The 22,257-nt window shown below is 43.1% G+C and overlaps 4 protein-coding genes across 8 annotated transcripts in view; 2 read left to right on the forward strand and 2 right to left on the reverse strand.

Annotated features, from left to right (window-relative positions):
* Positions 1 to 4,494: 4,494 nt before the first annotated feature.
* sdf2l1 (stromal cell-derived factor 2-like 1) lies at positions 4,495 to 7,183 on the reverse strand. The gene is made up of 3 exons (XM_064353276.1): positions 6,914 to 7,183; positions 6,191 to 6,387; positions 4,495 to 5,671 (listed from the first exon to the last, which is right to left on the reverse strand). The coding sequence occupies exons 1-3, from the start codon at positions 7,095 to 7,097 to the stop codon at positions 5,393 to 5,395; spliced, it is 660 nt and encodes a 219-aa protein (XP_064209346.1). The 5' UTR covers positions 7,098 to 7,183; the 3' UTR covers positions 4,495 to 5,392.
* Positions 7,184 to 8,389: 1,206 nt separating this feature from the next.
* On the forward strand, positions 8,390 to 14,010 carry ydjc (YdjC chitooligosaccharide deacetylase homolog). 3 transcript variants are annotated; one of them, XM_064353273.1, is made up of 6 exons: positions 8,390 to 8,531; positions 9,935 to 10,113; positions 10,556 to 10,715; positions 12,243 to 12,342; positions 12,718 to 12,895; positions 12,984 to 14,010. In XM_064353273.1, the coding sequence occupies exons 2-6, from the start codon at positions 9,950 to 9,952 to the stop codon at positions 13,321 to 13,323; spliced, it is 942 nt and encodes a 313-aa protein (XP_064209343.1). In that variant the 5' UTR covers positions 8,390 to 8,531; positions 9,935 to 9,949; the 3' UTR covers positions 13,324 to 14,010. The 3 variants fall into 3 exon arrangements, with proteins under 3 accessions (XP_064209343.1, XP_064209342.1, XP_064209344.1); XM_064353272.1 differs by lacking the exon at positions 8,390 to 8,531 and adding an exon at positions 9,015 to 9,173; XM_064353274.1 differs by lacking the exon at positions 8,390 to 8,531 and adding an exon at positions 9,324 to 9,568.
* A 279-nt stretch (positions 14,011 to 14,289) lies between these two features.
* On the reverse strand, positions 14,290 to 20,728 carry ube2l3b (ubiquitin-conjugating enzyme E2L 3b). Of its 2 annotated transcripts, XM_064353281.1 has the most exons (5): positions 20,589 to 20,728; positions 18,341 to 18,436; positions 17,693 to 17,879; positions 16,931 to 17,095; positions 14,290 to 16,476 (listed from the first exon to the last, which is right to left on the reverse strand). In XM_064353281.1, exons 1-4 carry the CDS (start codon positions 20,613 to 20,615, stop codon positions 16,941 to 16,943), a joined length of 465 nt encoding a protein of 154 aa, XP_064209351.1. In that variant the 5' UTR covers positions 20,616 to 20,728; the 3' UTR covers positions 14,290 to 16,476; positions 16,931 to 16,940. The 2 variants fall into 2 exon arrangements, with proteins under 2 accessions (XP_064209351.1, XP_064209349.1); XM_064353279.1 differs by having other exon boundaries at positions 14,290 to 17,095.
* Positions 20,729 to 20,751: 23 nt separating this feature from the next.
* LOC135264558 (hypermethylated in cancer 2 protein-like) overlaps positions 20,752 to 22,257 on the forward strand; it is a 51,771-nt gene continuing 50,265 nt past the window's right edge. The window contains exons 1-2 of one of the 2 annotated variants that reach the window (XM_064353268.1): positions 20,752 to 20,893; positions 21,520 to 21,554. The gene's annotated coding sequence lies outside the window, so the exon portion shown is untranslated. Of the gene's footprint in view, positions 20,894 to 20,918; positions 21,125 to 21,519; positions 21,555 to 22,257 lie in introns of those variants that run through there. The other variant, XM_064353270.1, reaches the window with a different exon arrangement.

Raw genomic sequence — 22,257 nt, forward strand, 5'->3', positions numbered from 1 at the left:
TGACAGTTGTGGAGTCTAGTAATTTCTTGTATTTCACATCACACGTAAACAAGATGGCGCGACTCTTTCGCTTGCAGCCTTTTCAGAGGCGTGAAGGAGGCCCAGCTGCGCAGAAAGCCAAGTCCTAAAAACCCCAACATGGCTCATTGAGCTGTCAGACGAATGGGGCTATAGGATACAGATATTAGTATTATTATTAGGCGAGGTAGTAGTAATTTTAATATAAATAAAAATTACTAACTTGTTCGCAAACTAGAACTATTGCTCATCATGAAATAACAGGTAAAGGGGTCACTTTAAAACGACTCCGGAATGGTCTTAAATAGACCTATACATTTTTTGATGGGAGGCAAATATATCTCTGCACTTGAAAATACGGAACTACAAACTTTACAATTTACTGTCAGCCATAATCGTCCGTTTTAATTTTTAATCAAATTGGAACTCTTAATCAAAACCGGTTCAGACTCCCCCTTCCGGTAATCACGCGTCTTTAGTGATGCAGTTCTGTTCAGAGAGCACCCAAGTACAGAGACATTTTTATGATTTCATCGTTTAAAATCAGTAAAACTCTAGTAACAATCAGTTTGTCTGACCAGCGCTTAAATGAGTGTACTACGTTGATTCGAGAAGAATTAAATGATCATTAAACCCTGATTTCCCCCCATAAAATTGAGATATTTGTACATGTTCCTCCTCCACATCGCCTACTAATGCGAATTTGCACATTCAGCTGGCCGCTTTTTAAAAAAAAAAAAGGTTTGAAAACTTAAGGAGAGAACACATTCTAAAAATAATATTTCAGCCCTTGTATTATTAGCAGGTGAGATTAAACGTTGTAAATGTTTACATGGGTTTGTCATTTGATGATGTGAGCACACACATAAGACAAGCTAGGCTAGCAGTAAGAAATATGGTGGCCTGTCACTCACAGTAGGCTAATCAGCAATGTCTCACCTTTGTCGGTATCACTATTGGTAGAATAAAACGCAGTTGTCTACGCCGTGTGGGGTAATGTATTTGTTTCCATAGACTAAATCTGAATGTTCTTGTTTAATGTGATTTATATGAAGGGCTTGTGAAAAGCGTGTTCAGTTATGATTTACATCTCATTAACGGCTCAAACCGTTAATGATGGGTTTATACTTTAAGTAGCCTATAACAGCGTGAACTGCCGCAACTCTTAAGTTAAGGTTACCACAATAAGGGCAATGTACGGTCGGTGAGACACATAATGAATTCCTTACTGATTTTGTTGCAACTTCTGAATTTCCTATATTCACTCATATAATTTATGCAATTTGATACTAACAAACGAATGTGTGTCTGATCAAATGTTATCTCAAGTATCGTATTTGCCAAGTAATGTAAGATTAAGATCTATTTAAAATAAATGTATTGTGTGTTGTGTTTTTATTATAATTCTATTTGATATTTTAAAAATAAAAATCGCCCCTATAAGAACAAATACTTAAAGCAGCAATGCTGTCACTTGAGCAAAGGCAGGGCGTAAAATGTGCAATTTAACCCTGGCTACGAGATGAATAATTATCGCCCGGGAGGAAGGCGATGGGTATTTATATAAATATAGCACTGTCAAACAATTCGGCCGCCGTGCGTGCGGAAGTCATTATATATAGTTTATGTCGCTTGAAAAATAATGGCAGGACGCCATCTTCCGGACACAAAGCGTGACGCACTCTACGGACGAAACATGGACAAAGGTTTTTTTTTTTTTTTTATCCTGTCGGTAATACGTCCAGAGCAGTTTGTTCTCTTACAAACGGCGCGGTTTTCGGAACCCAGGGAAACGCTCTCCATACACAATTAAACCGCTCTGTCCTTTGTATACACACATTACCAGACTGTTGTTTGAATATGAGTATTTAATAAAGGAATTAATTTCATTACAGGCAACATATTTTCAGTATTTGGCTATGTTAAAATGGTGTTTGGTTTCATGGACATTTTCAAAAACATATGTTATACATTTTATATTGAGTAAAAACAACTTTATAACTTACTGAACAACAACATGTAACGGCCGTCATATTTACAATTACATAGGCTGAGTAAGCATGCATGCCACACAAAACATCGACGTAGCTGGATGTCAATCAGCTGCAAGGCGTACTAAAAATATTTTAAAAGCTTAAAATTTAAAAATAAATATTGAGAGTCAAAACATTGTTTTTATAGCTGACTTTCAAGTACTTGATAAAATATGTGACATGTATTTGGAAAGTAGCCTACTTGCTAAATATTTTAAATAAACCTAGAAGAAACCAGTTTTTCTCTTTAAACACCTCTTGACATATAAACAGTTTCAAGATTCTTTTAAGATACTCTGTATGCATCAAACATGTTCTTCCAACACAAATACTTGAACACTTGCGTAGTCTTGACCCAGATCTAATTCAACAACTGAGTCCACTCAGATATTTTATTTGCTATTTTATGCTCTGGATAGTTCTGTTGCGGGGTCATTAATAGCAAGCCTGCTTCGGGTAGTTCACTTTAAAAGTTTTTAATTCTGTATTCTGCATTCTGTAGTTGCTCAATTTCTTCTGTTTTTGAGATGCTGTATGATAAACATGCAGTTCCGTCTTGCAGTAGATACATTAAAATCCCATAAATATATGTAGTTTTTTAGAATCACTATTATATTGTTTTAGTACAATACAAAAAAGTACTGTAGAGTGTTAACTGTTTTTGCACTTATGTGATTGTCAAATTTAACAACTTTTAAAAAAATATATACAAAATAACATTTTAAATAAAATTGCAGAATAATAATTATAGGAAGATAAAAAGATCATTTAATTGATGAAAAAGGCTCACATTGTTTACATACATACTATGTATATGTGCTGAAGTGATCCAGGTTAATCACACAATGGCAGGAGGGGCAGGAGCAAAAACAGGTGCCCCCCCCCCTTACCCACCCAGGGACTTTGTGGAAAACAAACTGTGTACCATGAAATATGGTAATTCATTCATTACACCTGCAACAGGTTTTAAAGTCAGAATTTTCTCATTTTCACAGGTAGAAAACAAATATGTGGGTGGATACAACTCCTTGTGAATTATAGTTTTCCATTTTTAAGGTACTATTAGCAAGATAAATGCCCATCCTCGCGGTACTGTGTTTATATTTTTAAGTTGAGAAGTAAGATTGTAACAAAGACAGGCAAGATGTGATCCACGCACATGTAAACCAAATCAGAAGTTCTGCCCCAGTACACTCACTGGCACAAAGCAGCCGACACCAGCAGTGACACCACGGCTCTGTTCTGACCATGTTCCTGCACAGATACTCATCTGTGTGCAGTAAGCAGCTGAGCTGTGCAGTAATATTGTTTGTTAAACCATATCATGAAACTAAATATATCTAGATTTTTATTCAGTAATAGTTCAACAACTTTTTTTTTGTTTGTTAATAAATTCTAATCGTTCCATTTTCTGACAGTTCATTCATGAAAAAAAATTAATTTTAGACAAGTTTCTGTTTTCTTCCTGTTTCTAATTTCGCGAGAAACCCTTTAAATTATTATTCAGTATAAACTATTTCATACAGCTAGCATGGTATAAAAAATATCCACATTCAGACTGAATTGCATGCTGTTATGATGTGGACCACAAAAACTATTGTTTCCTTTCATTCTGGGCCCATAAGATTGCATATGTAAATACAACATTTTATAACAAACAAATGCAAACATGTTTCATAGTGTGCCTGTGTGACAGAACATAGTCGGAATGCGCAAATTCACTTTTTTATTTTGGGCAAGAAAAGTAATCTTAATATTAATTTACCTTCTGCTCTGTTTCTAGCTCTTTTCTGCTGTAAAGCATCTTGGGGAAAGTTTTCTGTAAAACCTCTACACAAGGAAAATTGATTTGATTCGAATTTCCCTAAAAGGGTATGCAAAACAGGCATATTCAAACGTAATGCATTATGAATTAATTTAAAACATAATATTTCTTCATGTGGCTTTATTGAAAATGAAGACTTTCTGGAACTTTCTCAAAGGCGGTAAACCATTGGACGATTATTTTCTTTATTCTGGCGAATCAGGAGTGGGGTTTCTACTGAAGACAGCCATTCAGGCTCACTCAACCTCAGTCCTCCTCAAACTGCGAGTATAACTGGCAGTGTGCTTATCTATAACATTTAACTATATTTAACTGTGCTGAACTGTAACATTTAAACATCTTCATAAGTAAATTGGTAAGTAAATCAGTAATAAAAAACTAATGCAAGCATATTTGAGGAAACATGTATAGTTTATGGACTTCCATTTTAAGGAGTATCTGAAGCACCTTTTATATTTATCATAAGATCTGCACTTCTTGGTGCTACTCTGTGTCATATACTCTTTCATCCCGTCAGGGAACAAGACCATAATGTGAAAGGACAGGTTTTCAGGTAATGTGTTCAACAGCAATCATGTGCAGATACACACTTACACAAACAAGAATAGCAAACCATCGTAAAAATCATGTGCGGTTTTATTCAGACCAGGTCATTTGAGGTGGACGTAAAACAGAAAACTTTATTAGTGCACATTGGACATGGAAATAAAAAGGTTTTCCACACACATATTTACATTCCCTTCGCTTTTCTGTTATTTTTAGTGGCAAGCAGATCATCTTTGGGACTGTTGTAATGGTAAAACTATGAGGCTTGCCTGCTCTTGAGCATACTGTGCTAACAATGACGCGTGTGTGTGTATGTGTGTTAAGTCACGTTCCTCTTGGCACAAAATAATAATCAAATCTTGTTCGAAGCCAAAATTTCTATTTTTCTAAAATGTCATTGATAGTTCACATTGATAGTGATAGTTTTGGCCTGTATCCATGGCAAAGAACAGCCTCATTGTTCAGATATGACAGTGCATGCTATCACCTGCAGTGCTTTGACAAAATACGACCGCCCCCCCAAATCTAGTTCAGGAAGCTGCAAGAATGGACACTCTGATGATTACATAACATAATTATGCTTTATATATGTACTTCAGTCATGTTCCAGACCACCTGTAACAGAATTTAGAAGTTAGCTTCACCACAGCCCTGTAATCCATTCACCAACCCCACATCCACAAAGTCACAGACGCTTCTGCCAAAAGCTACCTGGTTGTGAAAAAAATTCCAGAAATGTATCTTCTGGTGCCCAAAATGCCAAAAAAGAAACAAGACAAAAAAAAAAAAAAACTAAAACAGCATACAGAAAAAGAATCAAGCCCACACATCGGAAAAATAAATACACCTGTAAAATACTAAATTTATCACTTCAAAGGGTCAATCGGACAGAAATCAGGGAACCAGGAGTGCACCTGCGTAGTAAAGCAGGGGAAATCTTTTTCTGAGAGGAGAGGCAGAGCCCAGAGGGTCAGAGTTCATCGTGGCGGGGGTTTTCGGAGCTGGGCTGGATGAACACCCCCTCCATGGTACGCCAGTAGTTGTGGTGATTTGGGATGGCCATGCCGTGCACCTCCCTCTGTCCCCGGATGGGATGGCCAAACTGCTCCCCGGTCACGCTCAGGAACACCTCGGTCCCTTTGTGTTTGAACCGGACCGCCTCCTCACGCTCCCAGAACGTCCCGCTGCACTGGACCGTCCACACGTCCAGGTCATCCCCTTCACCGTTCTCCCCAAACGCGCTCACTTCCTGTTGGGGAACAAACACCAAACACGCTCACTTCCTGTAAGGAAACAAACACTCCTCACTTCCTGTAGGGAAAAAAACACCAAACACTGCTCACTTCCTGTCCAGCATGGCTGCTCAACCCTGTTCCTGGAGATCTACCGTCCTGCAGGTGTTCACTCCAACCCTAACAAAGCACACCTCATTCAACAGCAATAGAGCTCATTGAGCCACAAATTAGTAGGACCAGGGGTGCCAAATTAGGGTTAATATGAAAACCTAAAGGACAGTAGGACTCCAGGAACAGGGTTGGCAGCCCGCTAGGAACTCCTTTAATTCTCGCAGGGGATAACTGATCACGATATGCAAGTGATGAGTACATCTGCGAACTCTGGGATAGGTGTTAGTCTGTGCAGGCTGCAACCCTAGGATATGCAAGTGATGGAGTACATCTCAACTGAACTGGGATTACTGGTGTTGAGGCGAGGTGAAGTGGTGAGTGCCAGCCGCACGCAGACCCCTGAGAGGGGGCTAAGGGGTTACCTGGTTGTTGGACAGGGGCGAGGTGAAGTGGTGGGAGTGCAGGTTTCGGCCGGTGGTCATGTGGGTGATGCGGATGGCCTGCCCACAGCGGATGGGCACCCCGCGCTGGCACACGGAGCTGGGCTTGCCCCGGATGCGCCAGTAGCTGTTAGCGTCGTCCGCTGCCTCCACTCCGGTGACCGACTGCTGCCCGCTTCCTGCCAGGGCAAACCACCATTACTGCACACCGCACACAGGAGCTTTACCGCCAAAAACCGCCAAAAACCGCATTAGCAGTGCTTGCAGCGAAACGGTCCCAGACTGTTTTAACCTGCGATTCCAAAATTGGACAGCTCCAGTGAGCATGTGTTCCTCTGTAGATGTGACTCATTTAAATCCGAACAGTGCGATTCTCTTGTCAACATCAGTCCAAATGCAACTTTTGAACGGTCACTGGTGCAAAACTGGAAGCATTTGAACAAATCCCAACTTAAAGTTGCCAATGTATTACATATGAATAAATAGACAAAAGGTGCACAACCACTTCATGGACGGGAAAAGCATAACGCATATAAATTACTAGTCAAAGAACAATGTCCCATACTTCGAAATGGCCTAATGGTAAACAGTGTAAATTAAACCAACTATTTATTTATTTATTGCTCCAAACAACTGCGTGTCAAAAACAGGTGCAGTTATTTGGAGTAAAATATTGTTAAAATATCTGAAAACACTTTTTCCTACCTGATCCGTATTTGACATCGTGTGAGTGGAGCCTGACGTTGTGCCTTGTGTTAATCAGTTTGACCAGGGAACCGCAGGTGACAAAACCGCTCTCCGCTTCCCGACTCTCACCTTGCAGTAAAACACAAAACAGCAGAAACAATTTTAAAAAGATGCGCAGGTGAATCTCCTGAAGAAATTTCATTGTTCGCGAGTGGCAGGTTATCTAAGCACATTAGTAATTGCTTTGTAGGAAGTGTGCGAATTGGGGGCAGATACACACGATAGCAATGAGCGCTGACGTTGACCAATCACAGCCTGACAACTCGAGATTTACGGAAGTAGTGAAAGCTTCTGCTTCGCGATGACTGGCCAAGACGATTACGATGGGAGATCAAGCCACTGATGCGATTGGTTGAGAGTAGACACTCGTCCGATGGTTGGCCCATTCCAGTTGCTTGTTTTGAGAAATGCGTCCCCGGAAAGATCGCCACTAAATGGCATCTGATTCGCAGAACTGAAAGGCGGATCGACAAGGCCATTGGACAAATAGTGGAAGCGCGGAAGATCTCATGGTGCGTTAGCATGCAGCTCAGTGTCATAGTAGCCTACTGCACACGAATGAGCGTGATATGGTACGAATGCTGTGACTGCATGTAGTCTATTGCTCTGACTTGAGAAAGCAAGTCGTTACAATCTCGTTACGAACGAAGTCGCCCTTTGGTCAAAGTGTTGTTTACTCTTCAAGTGGTTGCTGTCTTATTCTAACTTAGTAGAATTATAAGCAGCTTGTTTTCAGATTTCACCCAGTGACTGGTCGTATGCGTGCGATGTGTCCCGCTGTCATTATGCCAGTTCGAATAAAAGCAATGTAGATGTATTCTGCTGCGATTCTGGGCTCCAGTCCATCGCTATAGGTTACACGGCACCTTGCAATGTAGGCTACTGATCACCGCTTTTGTGTAATGATGTGATCAGGTGAACGTTTTATCGTTTCACCCTGCCGAATTTCGCTGTGCTAGAAAGCTTTATGTTCATCAGATAAACACAAATTTTGTTGAGCCATTTTTTTAATGTTTAACTAGATCTTGTGTGTAGTATCTGCTGGAGCATCTTTTGCAGCACGTGACCCGGTAACCTTTTGTTTATCCGCGGTTGCCATAGTGTCTGCACTTATAATTTTCATTTCTTTGTTCATCATCTGGCTTGTTTCCATGGTATGGTGAGGAGCAGCAGTTTCTGCGAGGATCTGGGATTTGTCCTTTAGGAACGGCACCAAACGCTGACAAAGTGTGAACATAATAGCCTTGAGAGTGAAGCACTTCAATGTCTGAAGAATAACCCCCCCTTCAAAATCAGAATCGATCAACTTCTGTTAATTGTCAACTACCAGTAGTCTGAGCACCTTCAGAGTGTCACAGTCGAAACAGGACAACTTAACACAGTCACTTTCTCTTTATTTACTTAACTTTTTTTGGAGAGCATGTTCATTTCAGACACAGTCACATCTGTGTTTACCTTGTGATTCTCTCACACAGACCATGTCACAGACGTGCGTGCTGAAACTCAGCCATGGCTCCACAAGGCTGAGTGTCCGTGAGCAGCTTCACGTGCTGGGGAATCGTGCCTTTACAGTCCGGTAAGCCAACTGGAACGCTTTTCTCAGTTTTTACTATTATTATTATTATTATTATTATTATTATTATTATTATTATTATTTCAGTCTTACTGATAACCAAATTAGGTTAAAAGTGCCTAAAATAAATTCTTATGTATATGTTTTAATGTATATGAACTCCTCACACGTTGCAGTCTCTTCAGGTGAGGCTGAAAACCTATCTCTACAGACCATTTGAGTTCACAGTTATAATTAGCCTACATCCTATAGTATGTAGAGTAAAAAAAAAAAGTAGGGTCAGAATTATATTGCTATATGTGTGTGTGTGTGAGAGAGAGAGAGAGATTCTAATGTATTTATTTATCTGTTTTATTCAAGAACCCTTTGAGTTACTGTAACATAAATTGGTCTGTGAAACGTCTGGGAACTCAGATGTTTGTAGTTTGGCCACGTCATCGTGTCCGAACGGAAGGTGTTGTGTAGGCTATGTACAGTAGGGCATTACATTGGTCTTTCCCGTAAAATACACTAGAGGGCGTGAACATCCGGAAAGGGAACAAGCTACGTAACCAATTTAACCCTTAAAGGCGTGCGCTGTGCTAACGTGTTCCTATGGCTGACCGGGTATTTGCATTTATGGAAAAACACGTGTATTAAAAATGGGTAAGCATTTGTTTTTCAGCAAGTTTCCCCGAATACTTCTTAATAAATAATTTTAGGATTGTCGTTTTTAACGATTGGTAGTTAGATAGCTTTTCTATGCTGTGTACGTGCAAACAGCAGCTTGTTGGCTAGCTAACTGATACTTTACGGGCTTAATCCATGATTGATCCAACGTTGTCAATGATGATAAAAATGAGTTGCCATTGCTCGTCTGTCATGACTGTCCTTAAAATGCTCCACGTCTGAAAGTAGCTACAAGAAGCTTTCAATCCGTCTATTCTCTGTTTCCATATGGATGAATCTAGATTGTAAATATCCATTGGTTGGTTGGGTGGCAACCCCGCAGAACCAGCTGTAGCTAGCCTACTAGACACCGTTGGAGAACAGTTTATGGGGTATGATAATATGAGTATAATATGAGGTAACGTGGTTTGAGTTTTACATTTTTAGCGGGTTAAAAAAGCTGGGACCAGAGTCCCAATACATGCGGACATTTGGAGGCTGTTTTGAAGTATTTGTTCCATACTTACTAATGTTCGCTTAGCTGCTTGATGGCGATTAAAGTTGTTTAAATATGGCAGCCCATGTAGCTGAACGGTGTCAGGCCACTGTCAACTGAAGTCAACGTGTCAGTGGTAATATGGGAAACTGGTTTTCTGTGAAGGCGGTCCCATGGTGCTTTTTGCATGAATGTTCAGGGCGCGCTGCACTTTGCGTGCTTATGGAAATCCGTGACTCCTTCTGCTTCTATCTGCTGCCAGCTACCGCCACCGAGAATGCCACAACCCAAAGTCAAGTTGGTTGTGACCGGGGATGATTTTGGATATTGCCAAAGGAGGAATCAGGGAATCGTGGACTGTTTCCAAGCCGGGGCGATTTCCAATGTGTCCCTACTGGTCAACGCGTGTTCGGCCAAAGACGCAGCTGACCTGGCGAAGCGGTAAGCCCACACATCCTGACCAGCCAACCGTTTCTATGCTGATTAATATCAATTGCTGAAAAACAACGTCGCACAGACTTCAAAACGTGTTTGCAATACATGTGTGACTGTTAGACTCAACACAGCGACGTAGATAATTAACTTTTACAACTCATCTATCATATTTTGATATTGTCTTAGCCTGGGAAGGAAGTATATGTTGAAAAATGAAACAACCCCCTTCTTTTATATAATCACCTCTGACAACGTAGGATACTGCAGTCACCCTAATGTAGGTTAATAATGGAAGACAATACTAAAGTGTTTTCATCACTTTTATCCCCCGGGGAAAGTTGATTGAATTCCAAGGATTGCCGGTTTGATTTAAGGTGACTCGATATACCGGACGTGAAAGCTACTCCAGTGTGAAAATCCGTTAACGCTACTCTTCCTCACCTCAAAGGCATGCCATGCCGATCGGCCTTCACGCGAACCTCTCAGAAGGTCTCCCGGTCTGCCCGAATCTCAGGAGCGGCTCGACCCTGCTGAACGACGATGGGGTTTTCCACGGAAAGATGGGGTTCCGCAAGCAGCTGCAGAACGGCCAACTCAGCATGGCAGAGGTCGGTGTTGTATTCGGAAGGTAAATGGTTGTTGCTCAATAGTTCCGGATTTTGGCGCAGGTGGTTTGTTTTCCCCGAGCTGGTGGCCTGCCGAGCCCTCTTATCAGACCATAATCAGCAGATCACTGCCCTAAGCCTTACAAACATTCGCTTTCCATTGTGTGAACTTCATTTGGTTAGTGGACACCATTTCAGAGGCAACATACCTGACAGGTGTCACCAGGTGTCAGGTCATTTTATATTTCACACACGTTTATTTTGTGGAAGTTACTTTTTTCAGTTAGGGTTAAGGTTAGGGTTAGGGTTTTTTAGTTGGGTTTTTAATGTGAAGGGAAGGGTGGGGGTGATGTGCCAGTACAATGCAGGAGTTGCCCACACCCTGTTCACCTCTCAGGAACGGAAGGAATGTGGACTGCTGGCTCAGAACAGCAGGCAGGTTGTGTCTGAAAAGAGGCAAGAACAATCAGGAGAATTAACTTAATATCCCTCAGAAGGTCAGCATATGACAAAATGGACACAGTGTTCAGCAGTGTTTGCATGCAGAGACCTCAGTGAATTCAAGGGGGAACTGTAACATCTGAATAATAAAGCTCAGTGCTGTTATCAGAATGGAGAAAAACACTTTTAAAAAACTAAACTAAAACCCAGGGCTGATCCGCTACCCCAGGGATGATCTCTGCGTTACCCCAGGACTGATCCCTGCACTGCCCCAGGGCTGATCTCTGAGTTACCCCAGGACTGATCCCTGCACTGCCCCAGGGCTGATCCACTACCCCAGGGCTGATCCCTGCGCTGCCCCAGGGCTGATCCCTGCGCTGCCCCAGGGCTGATCACTGCACTGCCCCAGGGCTGATCCCTGCGTTTCCCCAGTGCTGATCCCTGCGCTGCCCCAGGGCTGATCGCTGAGCTACTCCAGGGCTGATCCCTGCACTACCCCAGAGCTGATCGCTATGCTGCCCCAGGGCTGATCCTTGTGCATACGAACAATAAAAGTTTGTTGCTATAAAATTTCCACCAAGAGAAAACCTGTAGGTTTTATGTTTTGTCTGCGTCTGTTCAGTTCTGAGCACAGAGCGGTATTGTTTCAGCCCGTCTTCATGAGCGATTGTGTGAGAGAAACTGAGAGGGTCTGTGGCTCCTATCCAAGGAAGGCAAAGGTATAATATTTCATATAGTATTTCAGCGCCTTAAAGCTTCCTGGATACGCCCTGTGTCATTAACACGCCTGCTGGCATGATGCTGTCTGCAGGCAGTAAAGTGCTCAGCAGTAATGTGCTCATATTGGTCCTGAAATAACATTCAGAGAGAAGATTCAGTTGTGATCCGGTCCCATGGTGGTGCAGACCAGAGTGTATTCAGGGGACTAAAACACAGAATAAAATATACTGGGAGGAAAACACACCGTTGCATTGAACAGAGCCGTGATTGAATTTAGATTTATTGCAGTCCACGGGCGCCTGATTGACCAGCGGGGGGCACTAGACAGCGCTGAAATGCAGACCCCTTACTGACTGCTTTGGCATCCAGGTGGAGCGGGAGCTGCATGCGCAGGTGAAGTTATTCTGCGAGCTGACTGGCCACTTCCCTCTCCACATGGACGGCCACCAGCACGTGCACGTCCTGCCGGGTAAGCTAACCGCTAATAAAATCGCTAATGAACCGCTCGCACAGCTGCCGCCATTTTCTCAGATTTGGGGACAGAGAAAAGAAAATGGAGAATTTTTTTGCCCGGAATTCTCTTAAAAACCATCCCTGAATGGAGTTTTTCATGTTTCCAACTGTCTAAATGTCAGTCAGAGCAGGAATGTTGTGAGAAACTAACTGGTTTGTTCCGGAGTCAGAAGTGATTTCTGATTTTACCCAGATCAGAGTGGGAATTTTAGGGGGCATTTGAGGGGTTGTCCTGACCCACGGGTTAGAGACACACCTGCCGTTGTGTAGAGTTCTGGGTGTGGCTGGGCCCCCATTGGTGAGTCTGTCCGCCTGTCTGTCTGTCCGTCAGAGGTGCGAGACGTGTTTGCGCAGGTCCTGTCGGACTACGCCGTCCCGTACACACGGGTGCCAGTGGAGCCGGGCCTGCAGGCATGTCCCTGGCTGCCCCCCGCTCTGCGGGACTTCTACATGCAGGTGGAGAAGGACGCCCGCGAGGCGGTGGGGGTGTTCGGCAGGCACGGCATCAGGTACGCATCCAGTTTGAGAGCCTTGTAGACGTCGCTGCGGTTTTGGGTTCTGGGCCGGTCGGCAGGTCTGAGAGGTGTGCCTTCACAGGTGGCCTGACGTGTACCTGGGCTTGACGACCATGGGAGACAGCATGTCCGTCACCAGCATCAAGAGGGCCATCGGACACGCTATGGAGGCCATGCCCCCGGGTGATGCCATGGTAACCAGGGGTGGTGAGGCGCAGGCGGTCGGGCGGCCCGTTACCGTGGAGCTGATGGTGCACCCGGGGTACCCCAGTGACCCCCAGCAGGGGGGCTGCGGACAGGGGCCCGACGACTTCTCTCAGTCGCTGGATCGTCGGCACGAGCTGGAGACCCTGATGGACCCCCGCCTGCAGGACTTCTACAAGCAGGAGAGAATCCAGCTGTGTGCCTTCAGGGACCTTTAAACCCCCCCATTCCCCAGCCCCACACCCCCCCCTGGACTGCGGAGGGGGAACCGAATCACCTCCCCCCCCCCCCCGTCCTGCACAAACGGTAACCCTTCAGGGCACAGCTTTTCTAAGCCATTTTTATGTACCAGGTCAACGCACATAAAGAACATTTGAAGTTGGAAGTGGCAAGGGTGTTGTGCCAAACAGGAAGCACGTTTTATTGGTGGGTCGTTCAAAACCACCAGTGTTATCAAACTGAAGGCACCAGGAAATAGTAATGTAAACTGGATGTTTTAATGCAATGCAAAGTTAATGTACTAAAATATTATTGTAGATTGTATATCTATTTTCTTAATATATTTATGAAATATTAAACTAGGACTTCTAATTATTTTAACGGGCACTGCCAAAATAACTTTTTTTAAAATAAGCATCAATACAGCCATTTTTTATAAGGGAATATATGAATTATGGGAGGTAAAATGGATGATTCTCCATTTCCACAAATGGGATCATATGAAGTCCTGTAGGATCTTTGCACTTTGAACTGTGCTGGTTGATTGTTTTATACCGTGTCTTAATACCTGTGATAAAATGCCCATAAAATTGAACCTGCCCTGGTTTATATTCAGAGTGGATGGAAGCAATAACAGGTCCCTCTGTTGTGTAGCTATTCTGAATGAATAAAGCTATTTTCTGCCCAATCTTTGCATTACCAGTCTTTTATAAGGGGGTTCAGGAGCGGTGGACCAGGGGGAGTTCGTAGCAGCAGGAGTGAGCTCCACGAGGGCCCGTCTGGCGTGCGGATGGCCTCCGGGTTAGACACCAGCACTCTGCTAAGAGCTCTGCTGTGATTGGCTCTGTCACTTCCTGCTCACAGGTGTTCCAGGAAATAATCAGCAGTAAATGCCTTTGAGCGCAGGTCCCCCCCCCCACCCCAGTGTCAGGAGTGTTCGACATACAACACGCAAAACTCAGCAGTCAGTTCAAGTCAGATTTTAATAGGTTGCAGATATTGAAGACTGAGCTTTTTCGGTTTGGTCTAATCACCTCCAGAGCCTGCGTTTCTGAGTCTGCTGCCCCCCAGTGGTAACTATGTAACATACTTTTTTTAAAATTAAAGAAAATTGGACCCCACCCATCCCCAGGTAATGACTTGATTATTTGTATACAGCAGTCTCAACTCCATAGTTGGCCTGGTTAACCTCACTTCCACATCCTTTCTGTAAAACACCGGGATAGTTAAATCTAGAATAAGATTGAAGCTGGAAAAATGTCAGACTCCCTTAAATCTCCTTGGCACCTGGAACGCGGCATTGGGGCCCCCCAGCTCTGGTGAAAAAGCATCGTGTGTGAGGGAAGGGGGACCTGATCCACAATCTGCTCTCATTCGCTGGGCCCAAGCGCAGTGTGAAGTTTGACTTTGTTAAAAAAGTAAATGAGTGTAAAGCAAAGCAACACAAACATGCAGGTGATGGCGGGGGGGGGGGGTCAGCTTTAACCAAGGCAAAAACGTGAAATCTGAAGGGGGGAAAATTGCTTTTCTTCACTGCTTTGCAAACGTAGCCAGCGGGTTGATGGGATAGCTGGCTCGTGTCTGAGATGGCGGAACAGGCCAGGCTGCTGAGGTAATCATCTAGACCCGGAAATGCGGCTGAAATGTCGTCATGACTACGCCGATGCTGTTGTGACACCCCCGCTGTATAAGCTGTGTCACAGGACTCCACCCAAACTACGGGGCTGAGTGTCCCCTGAGGATGTCCCAGTTTGAGGGTCCCCACGGTTTGAGGGTCCCTAGTTTGAGGGTCCCCACTCGAGTGGAGCCGGGGACAACGGCCAGGAAAACCCCTTCTGCCACGCCCTACCCCCCCGCCCCCACCCCTCCCAGTGTTCGCACTCCGTCTGAAAAATGCTGTCACCAGCAAAAGGTTAAATGGTTAGCCTGCTTTATTATCAGATATGGGGCTAAATTACAGAATTACACTTAATGTACAGTTCCGTTTATTTCCAGAACAAAAGTCTTTGCACCCCCCCTTACCCCCCAGCCTCTGTTCAGTGCACTGTCCCGACTCCCGACCGACACCATGTCAGGATTCAAAAGCCGAACTCCATGCCCTACAGAGCGGCTGCCTCTGAGTGAAGGGGTACTTCAGTATGTATGCAGGTATGTATACACACATTTAGAATTATACGAGGGGAACTTTTAAGAGAAAGCAATTTTCTACTCAAAAACAATGTAAGCACTGCATAAAATGACAATGGGGTAGGAGAAGATGGCATTGTGCATTAGCACATCAAATGGGGAGTAGATTTAAGATCATTCACATGCATCCCAATTCAATAAATACACTATGGACATAAGCACTTGGGAGAGGAAAAAAAATAAATAAAACTGCTTAACCATTAAATATACAACTGTCAACTGTTCTGTCACAAAGGCAGTGACACTGACTCCAGATACTTTACCATAATGCAGAATCCCTAATGTAAATACTGCACTGGGGTTACAGATGAAGCATGCATTTCTACTGCTGTTAAAAGCAATTATTTGAGTTGCATTTTTTTATAAGTAAAAAATATAAAGGTAAATCCTGACTAGACTTCTGAATTTACTTTCTACATCTAGGTCACGGAGTTACAAAACAGAAGAGGGGTCATTCTAATTAACTTCCCTGCTGAAATGTAGTTGCTTTCAAAGTAAGTTTTTGAAAATTAATGCCACGTGTTAAGAACACAACTGGTGAAGTTTTATAGCTTTGGGTGATGGTGGCCAAGGCAAAACAGAAAGAAAAAGGACATACGCTTCCTTGAAATTATGAGAAAATGACAATCCACAAAAAAATCAAAACAAAAACCTTTTAAAAACATAATTATGTTCAATCACACACAATTTTTTTTCCTCCTTTTTTATAATTTTTGGGACATTGTAATTTGCAACAATATTGGTAAATAGGCTGCATTCTTTTGATTAATCAGTGTTACAAACTGAATTTTAGGGAAACTTAAAAAGGTTGTTCCATAGAACACAGTGCCACTTCAGAAATCAAAGTAAAAATATACATGAAGCTTTTTAGACGCCTCCAGGACCTTCTGCTCGCTGTTTTAGGTGTTGTCATTTTGAAAGTAAGACACATTCTTTCTGGGAAGGGCAGGACACAAAATGTGAGACTGAAGATGGGGAAAAAGAAAAGGATTAATAACGACCTCCTTCCCAAAGGGCTTTGAATCTCACTTTGAAAACAGTCAATAACGTCTACATCAGAAGTGCACTATTATCAAGCTGTGATTTTTAAACAAAGAGCAGAACATTTCCTACTTTTTGTTTCCCCATCTTAACAGGTTGTTCTCTAACCATTTGTCTCTTTTTTTAATTTAAGAAAACAGTAGAAAGTTAGTAACGGCCTCAAGCTAACAGCAGAGACGAGACTTTTCTGATCCACAAAGTCCTGCTTGAAGGTCGAGGTGCGAGCGACAGATGCACTGCTCCGGGTCTGCTAGAATGACGTGTACGTGAGTGTGTGCGGGGGTGTGGGAGGGGGAGGGGGTGGGAGTGGGGGGGGGGGGGGGTACAGGGCAGGAGGGAGAAAGGGGGGTACGGGCTGGGACAGGAAGGGGTACACACTTGTCAAGCGTTAGTCCACTGGTCGCTTTTCGGCATGTTTCTTTGTAAACTCTTCTGCGTTCTTAAAGAATTTTTTACGGTCCTTTGAGTATTCCTCTGCTAAGTCGGCCCTCAGGGGATGCTCTGGCTGCGGGTCGTTCACCAGCGCGATCAGGGACTGAATTACTACAATTAAAAACAACAGAATTACAGGGAGAGAATGCGTTAAAGCATGAACAGCAATAAAAAATGATCAATTAAAGGTAAAGAAATTTTTAAAAAAAAAATTTTTTAAATGTAACATTTTATTCTTATGCTTCAGAAAAACTGCTGGAAGTTTATGGAACTTCATGTGAAATTATCAAGGGTATTAAAATAGTTTCCCACAGTCCCATCATGCACCTTTCAGGACACTAAACCAGTATATCACACAGATGCAGGGTGGGGACAGGTACTGAAAGGAAATCGGGTGTCTAAGCTGCCATCGGCGGTGAGACTGAATTAGTCAGGCTCATGACTGGGCTGCGTCGGCTCATTATTGCGACCACAGTATGAGCCATGCTATCACTTTCGCTGGGGTCACGTGCTAAGACCAGCTCGACTGTGTGAGGTCTCATAGCAAGGACCCCTTCTGTGCCGTTTAACTCTTTGACCTGCACTCGTTTGAGGTTTGGGTTAGCCCCGCTAGGCACTGAACTGCCGATGTGAGCCCTCCCGTGAACAGGCACCGGACGGGACCCCCCGGACGGGACCCACCGGACGGGGCCCACGGACAGGACCTACCTTGGTCAGTTTTGGTAGCTGGCTTCCAGTTCTCCGCACTGATCACCGGCAGGCAAACCTGGCCCTTCTCATCGATGTTGGGGTGGTAGATCTTGGTTTTGAAGGTGATCTTGGGGGGCTTAAAGGGGTACTCGGCAGGGAAGATGATCTCGATCCTGAACGCTCCTTTGTCGTACGGGGGGTTGTCCTGCGAGGCGAAGCAACGTTCAGGTTCAGTCAAAGCCGTCCGTGGCTCCAGTCCACACTCAAAACATTCACAACTGTGTCCTTCAATGCCACTTTCCATGAATGCTTTCATTCGTTAAAAAATATACACATTTAAATCAAGGGTGCTATATGGTACCCCTTCTAATACACCAACACTCAAGTTCAGAAATGAAAACCACACAGCTGTTGAAAGTACAAGTAAAAGTATTTACTAAACTTTCCCACAGCCTCCAGAAACAGGAACCATCATTCCAATTAGATTCTGACAGTTAAAACTTGTTAATATTTATACATTAAGAGGAAGGAATTGGAGCTCCAGCCAAAGGTAGACTTCGTTTTTAAAAACCAGGGCATTTGTAAGGACCACTGACATACAGTAGAATGTTTATGTTACTCCCCAGTAAATCTTAAACCGTCTGTCTGTAAAAAACTAGTACTTACAGGAACAATAAGCCCTTGCCAAGTCAAAATGTTTGTTTCATCAACTTGGATGTTACGGAAATTTTTCATTCCAGACTTGTGCAGTTCCTCAAGTTCCTGTGAAAACAGAAGGAGAGATTCAGGCCATGGCTCCACCATCCCCTCTGACCACGCAGTTCTCCAACAGGTGTGTACAACGGCAGCACTGGGGGAAAGTGCTGTTCTTAGTTTGCAGTTTTACAAACACGGACACAATAATCTGCTCTCCCCCATCTCCCTGCTCCCCAAAGCGGCAGACTCTGCTCTGGACCTCACTGGCCCTTCCGTTCCCAGCTCGTGAGGCTGGTTCGCGCTACGGAGGGGGGAGTGTCCGTTGAACTCGGAGCTTCGGCAGGAGCCGGGCAGAACCAAAATACTGCTCCAGCGCTGTGCGCATGGCAGTGAGCGGACCGCACGCGGATGCGTACGGTAACAGATAAGCGATACTTTATCATCTGGCACCAACAGCAATGCAATGCCAATAACAACTAACTAAACAAATACAAATGACCCAAATTACTACAATAAAAGGCAACTTTCCCATAAATGTTGCTTTCACTATTGATCAGTATATATTATTACAGATTATAGATCAGTACAATGAGTTAGGAGGGCCATGGGCAGGACGAATACAGGGGAAATCTCAACTATTTCAGCTATTAAGACAGTTTCTGTTGTAGCTATAGAAATACCACATTCATTTTCGGTTTCGGGTGACAGGGAAAAAAGATATCGAGGCTATTTGCGATTCATGTCTAACTGCACAGCAGCAGTAGTCTTTCAGAGACAATATGGCACGTCAATTTCGCACATGGATAGTGACCTTTGTTTAGTCGTTGCCATACAACGTTTTGGCTAACTTAGCCAGCTACGGCGACAATGGCAGCACGATGTGCATTTCCTCAAGAACAGGTTTCGGCTTTGTTTCCCAAAACAGCTTCTGTGTTTATGTTCCCAACCGATTATCTTGTGTAGTAGCTAACTAGTTATTTGGTGGTCAACAGTAGGTGTCAGCTTTAGATATGCTGGGTGACTAATGCAAATATCGTCATCTTAAAACTGAATAGCTCCAATTCTATTTGGGCAAAAAAGTCAGCGAGTTTCATTTAACTTCACTTAGAATGTCTTCATTAGACGACAATCCAACTAACTTTAGCAAGCCAGCTAACATAACAAGCTAGCAATATACAGGTAAAGTAGCTGCATGGTAGATATGTTTCTATTTTTATTTGAATACAAACAGTCGCTAGGAAAAAACGAATACATGGAAAATAATGGCATGGATTGGCAACGTTAGCTAGCTAGTCTAACGTTACAAATTCTAGCTAGCTGTAACTTAGTTAGCTCAGTTGCTAATTCACAAAGGCGTAGCTGACATTAGCTACAATGTGCCAGCTAGCCTACTTCCGTGCACCTGCCATTACTGCCGATAAGATTTGCTAGCCAGCTAGCCAAATCAACAGCCGATTTTACGACACCGTCTAGCAAGCTAGCTAACTTTCTAACTCATAAATTAACTCAAATTTAGGATGTCATCATATGAATGTAGCTTCTCCTGTATGACGCACAGTACTTCCACTCCCGGTTTGGATCGCAGCCAACCTAACGGTACCTAATTAGACTCATTACGGCATTGAAACTTAAAACGAAACTTATCACAAAAAAACTAGATCAGATTACTAGTAAGTCAGCTTTAATTTATTTTCGATCGCTAGTATGTTCAAGGCTGAAAGAGTAACCCAGCATTGCTGCGTTCACACAATAAGATTTGCGCTTCCTGTGTGTCACAAACCAGCAGAGCGTCCTTTCATTTTATCCCGCTAGCTAACATTAGCCAGCCAACCCAAGACAATCGGTCGTTTTCACAGTTCGAACGTTTTTGGAACAAAATAGTACATCAAACGGCGTCATAAGATTGTAAGTGATTGTTATTTCAGTCTATGGTCATTTTCTGACACTTTCTATAGGCGAAAAATACTTCCCCTAATCCACAGATCTCCGGCCTAGCTAATGCCGGTGCGCTTCCCTTACTCACTGCCACACAATATATTTAGCTAGCTTCAACATAATCATTATCAAGATTATTGTAGATGGAAGTACGAATTTAATCTACATATAGAAATCTTATTAGTATATGTGTTAAATGTTATCGAGGATGCTATCTAGGTATTGGCCTTTTCATTATTTTCAAAGAAATGAAACCAGATAAACGTTAGATGAGGAGATTTACCTTCTGCAGCCTCCTGCTCGCCGCCATCTTGGATCAAGTAACTGCTCCCAGAATGCACCGCGGCGGCAGGGCGGCTAAAGCAGTAGCCATAGACAGTACCAATGAAGTGTATGGACAGTACCCCGTACTTCCTGGTAGAGCGGGTACTGAAGGTGGAAATACTCAAGGGTTTACGTTAGCCTACTCGTACATTAGCCTACTTGTGTAGGCCAGGGGTTTCGAACTCCTGTCCTGGAGGGCCGCAGTTTCTGCTGGTTTATGTGATTTCCTTTCGATCAGCAACGAGTGTAGGCCTTGGAAACAAGGTGAGTAGTTTCTTTAGGATTCTTTAAGGACTTCTGAACGCCTAAAACACCACTGACACAGCGGCCCTCCAGGATTTGAGTTTATGATCCCTGGTGTAGCCTTACGTCACAAACTTGTACAGGTCTACTGGCTAGCGCTAGCATCTAACAGGGAACTTTAATATCGACTTACTAACTTAGCTAATTGGGGAAAACGATATATACCATAAAGTTCCATTGGATATTACATAGGTATATTTTATTTTAAGTATCTGCCTGTATTTGGTAAAATGTGTCAAAAATATAAAACATTAATTGGCCTTAATAGTGAGACTAAACCTACATGTATATTTTAGAATGTAGGCTATACACCAGGGCAAATACTTATTACACTTATTATTTCGTCATGTAGTTGGAGAAATATATTGGTGTTTATTTCAGGGAAGACTTTTTGCTGTCTGCAATGTTTTTTTCTTCTTCTTACACTGTAGGTTTTTATTGAGTTTATAAAACTGTTTCATCTTTACATCACTATTACGTACCATTACTGTGAACTGGTTTACTAATCTGACAGACAGCAGTAATAATGCATGTTTAATGTTGACATTTATTAATGCCTAGTTTTGTTGCCTGTTATCCTTTTCTAGTGCTTACTGTGGATCTGTGACAGCAGTCGATAACGGTACGTACCTTAAGTGCCAAATTCAAAATGCTGCAGCTCAAACTCAGATGTAAAGATTGATCAAACACTTCTCAAAGTACTCCACAGTGAAGAGGGGAAACTCAGCTTAACCACCAATAAGACTAGTGCACACCTGGGTGATGCACGGCTGCCATTTTGTGCCAGAAGTTTCATCACAAGGAAGGCGAGAGGGGGGGAGTTAGGTTGGCACAGTTGAGTTCCATAGCATTGACCATTTCTCCCATACTGTAATTTTACTCCGCTCTGTGTGGATTATCTGTAACCTTGTGTCTCGGACTGGGATAAATAAATTAGGCCAAATATGTGGTAGTGGTGCATAATATTTATTCTTCGCCCCTAAATTTCTTGTATTTGCATCTTCAAAGATATAAAAAGTCACTTTTCACCACTTTTTCAGCGTTGAGATTGGCTGCAGGCTGCATGTGGTGTTTCTCAGGATTTTGATAGGTCTGCGGCACAAGGACATACTTGGTGTTTCAGGTGTTTTAGTTATGAGATTGTAGTTGTTTAGCTGCAGAAGGGATTTGCTTGGCCTGGTTTAATCATAATCCTTGTGTGTACATGTAGTCAGCAATACGTGTAGTTGTGCTTTTCACTTTAGTCTTCAGGTCATAAACTCACAAACTGTTTTTTAAAATTATTTGTCAACACCTAATCATATCTACTACCTATGGAATAAATA

The sequence above is a fragment of the Anguilla rostrata genome, chromosome 10 (genome assembly GCF_018555375.3).
Source record: "Anguilla rostrata isolate EN2019 chromosome 10, ASM1855537v3, whole genome shotgun sequence".
Taxonomy (NCBI): Eukaryota; Metazoa; Chordata; class Actinopteri; order Anguilliformes; family Anguillidae; genus Anguilla; species Anguilla rostrata.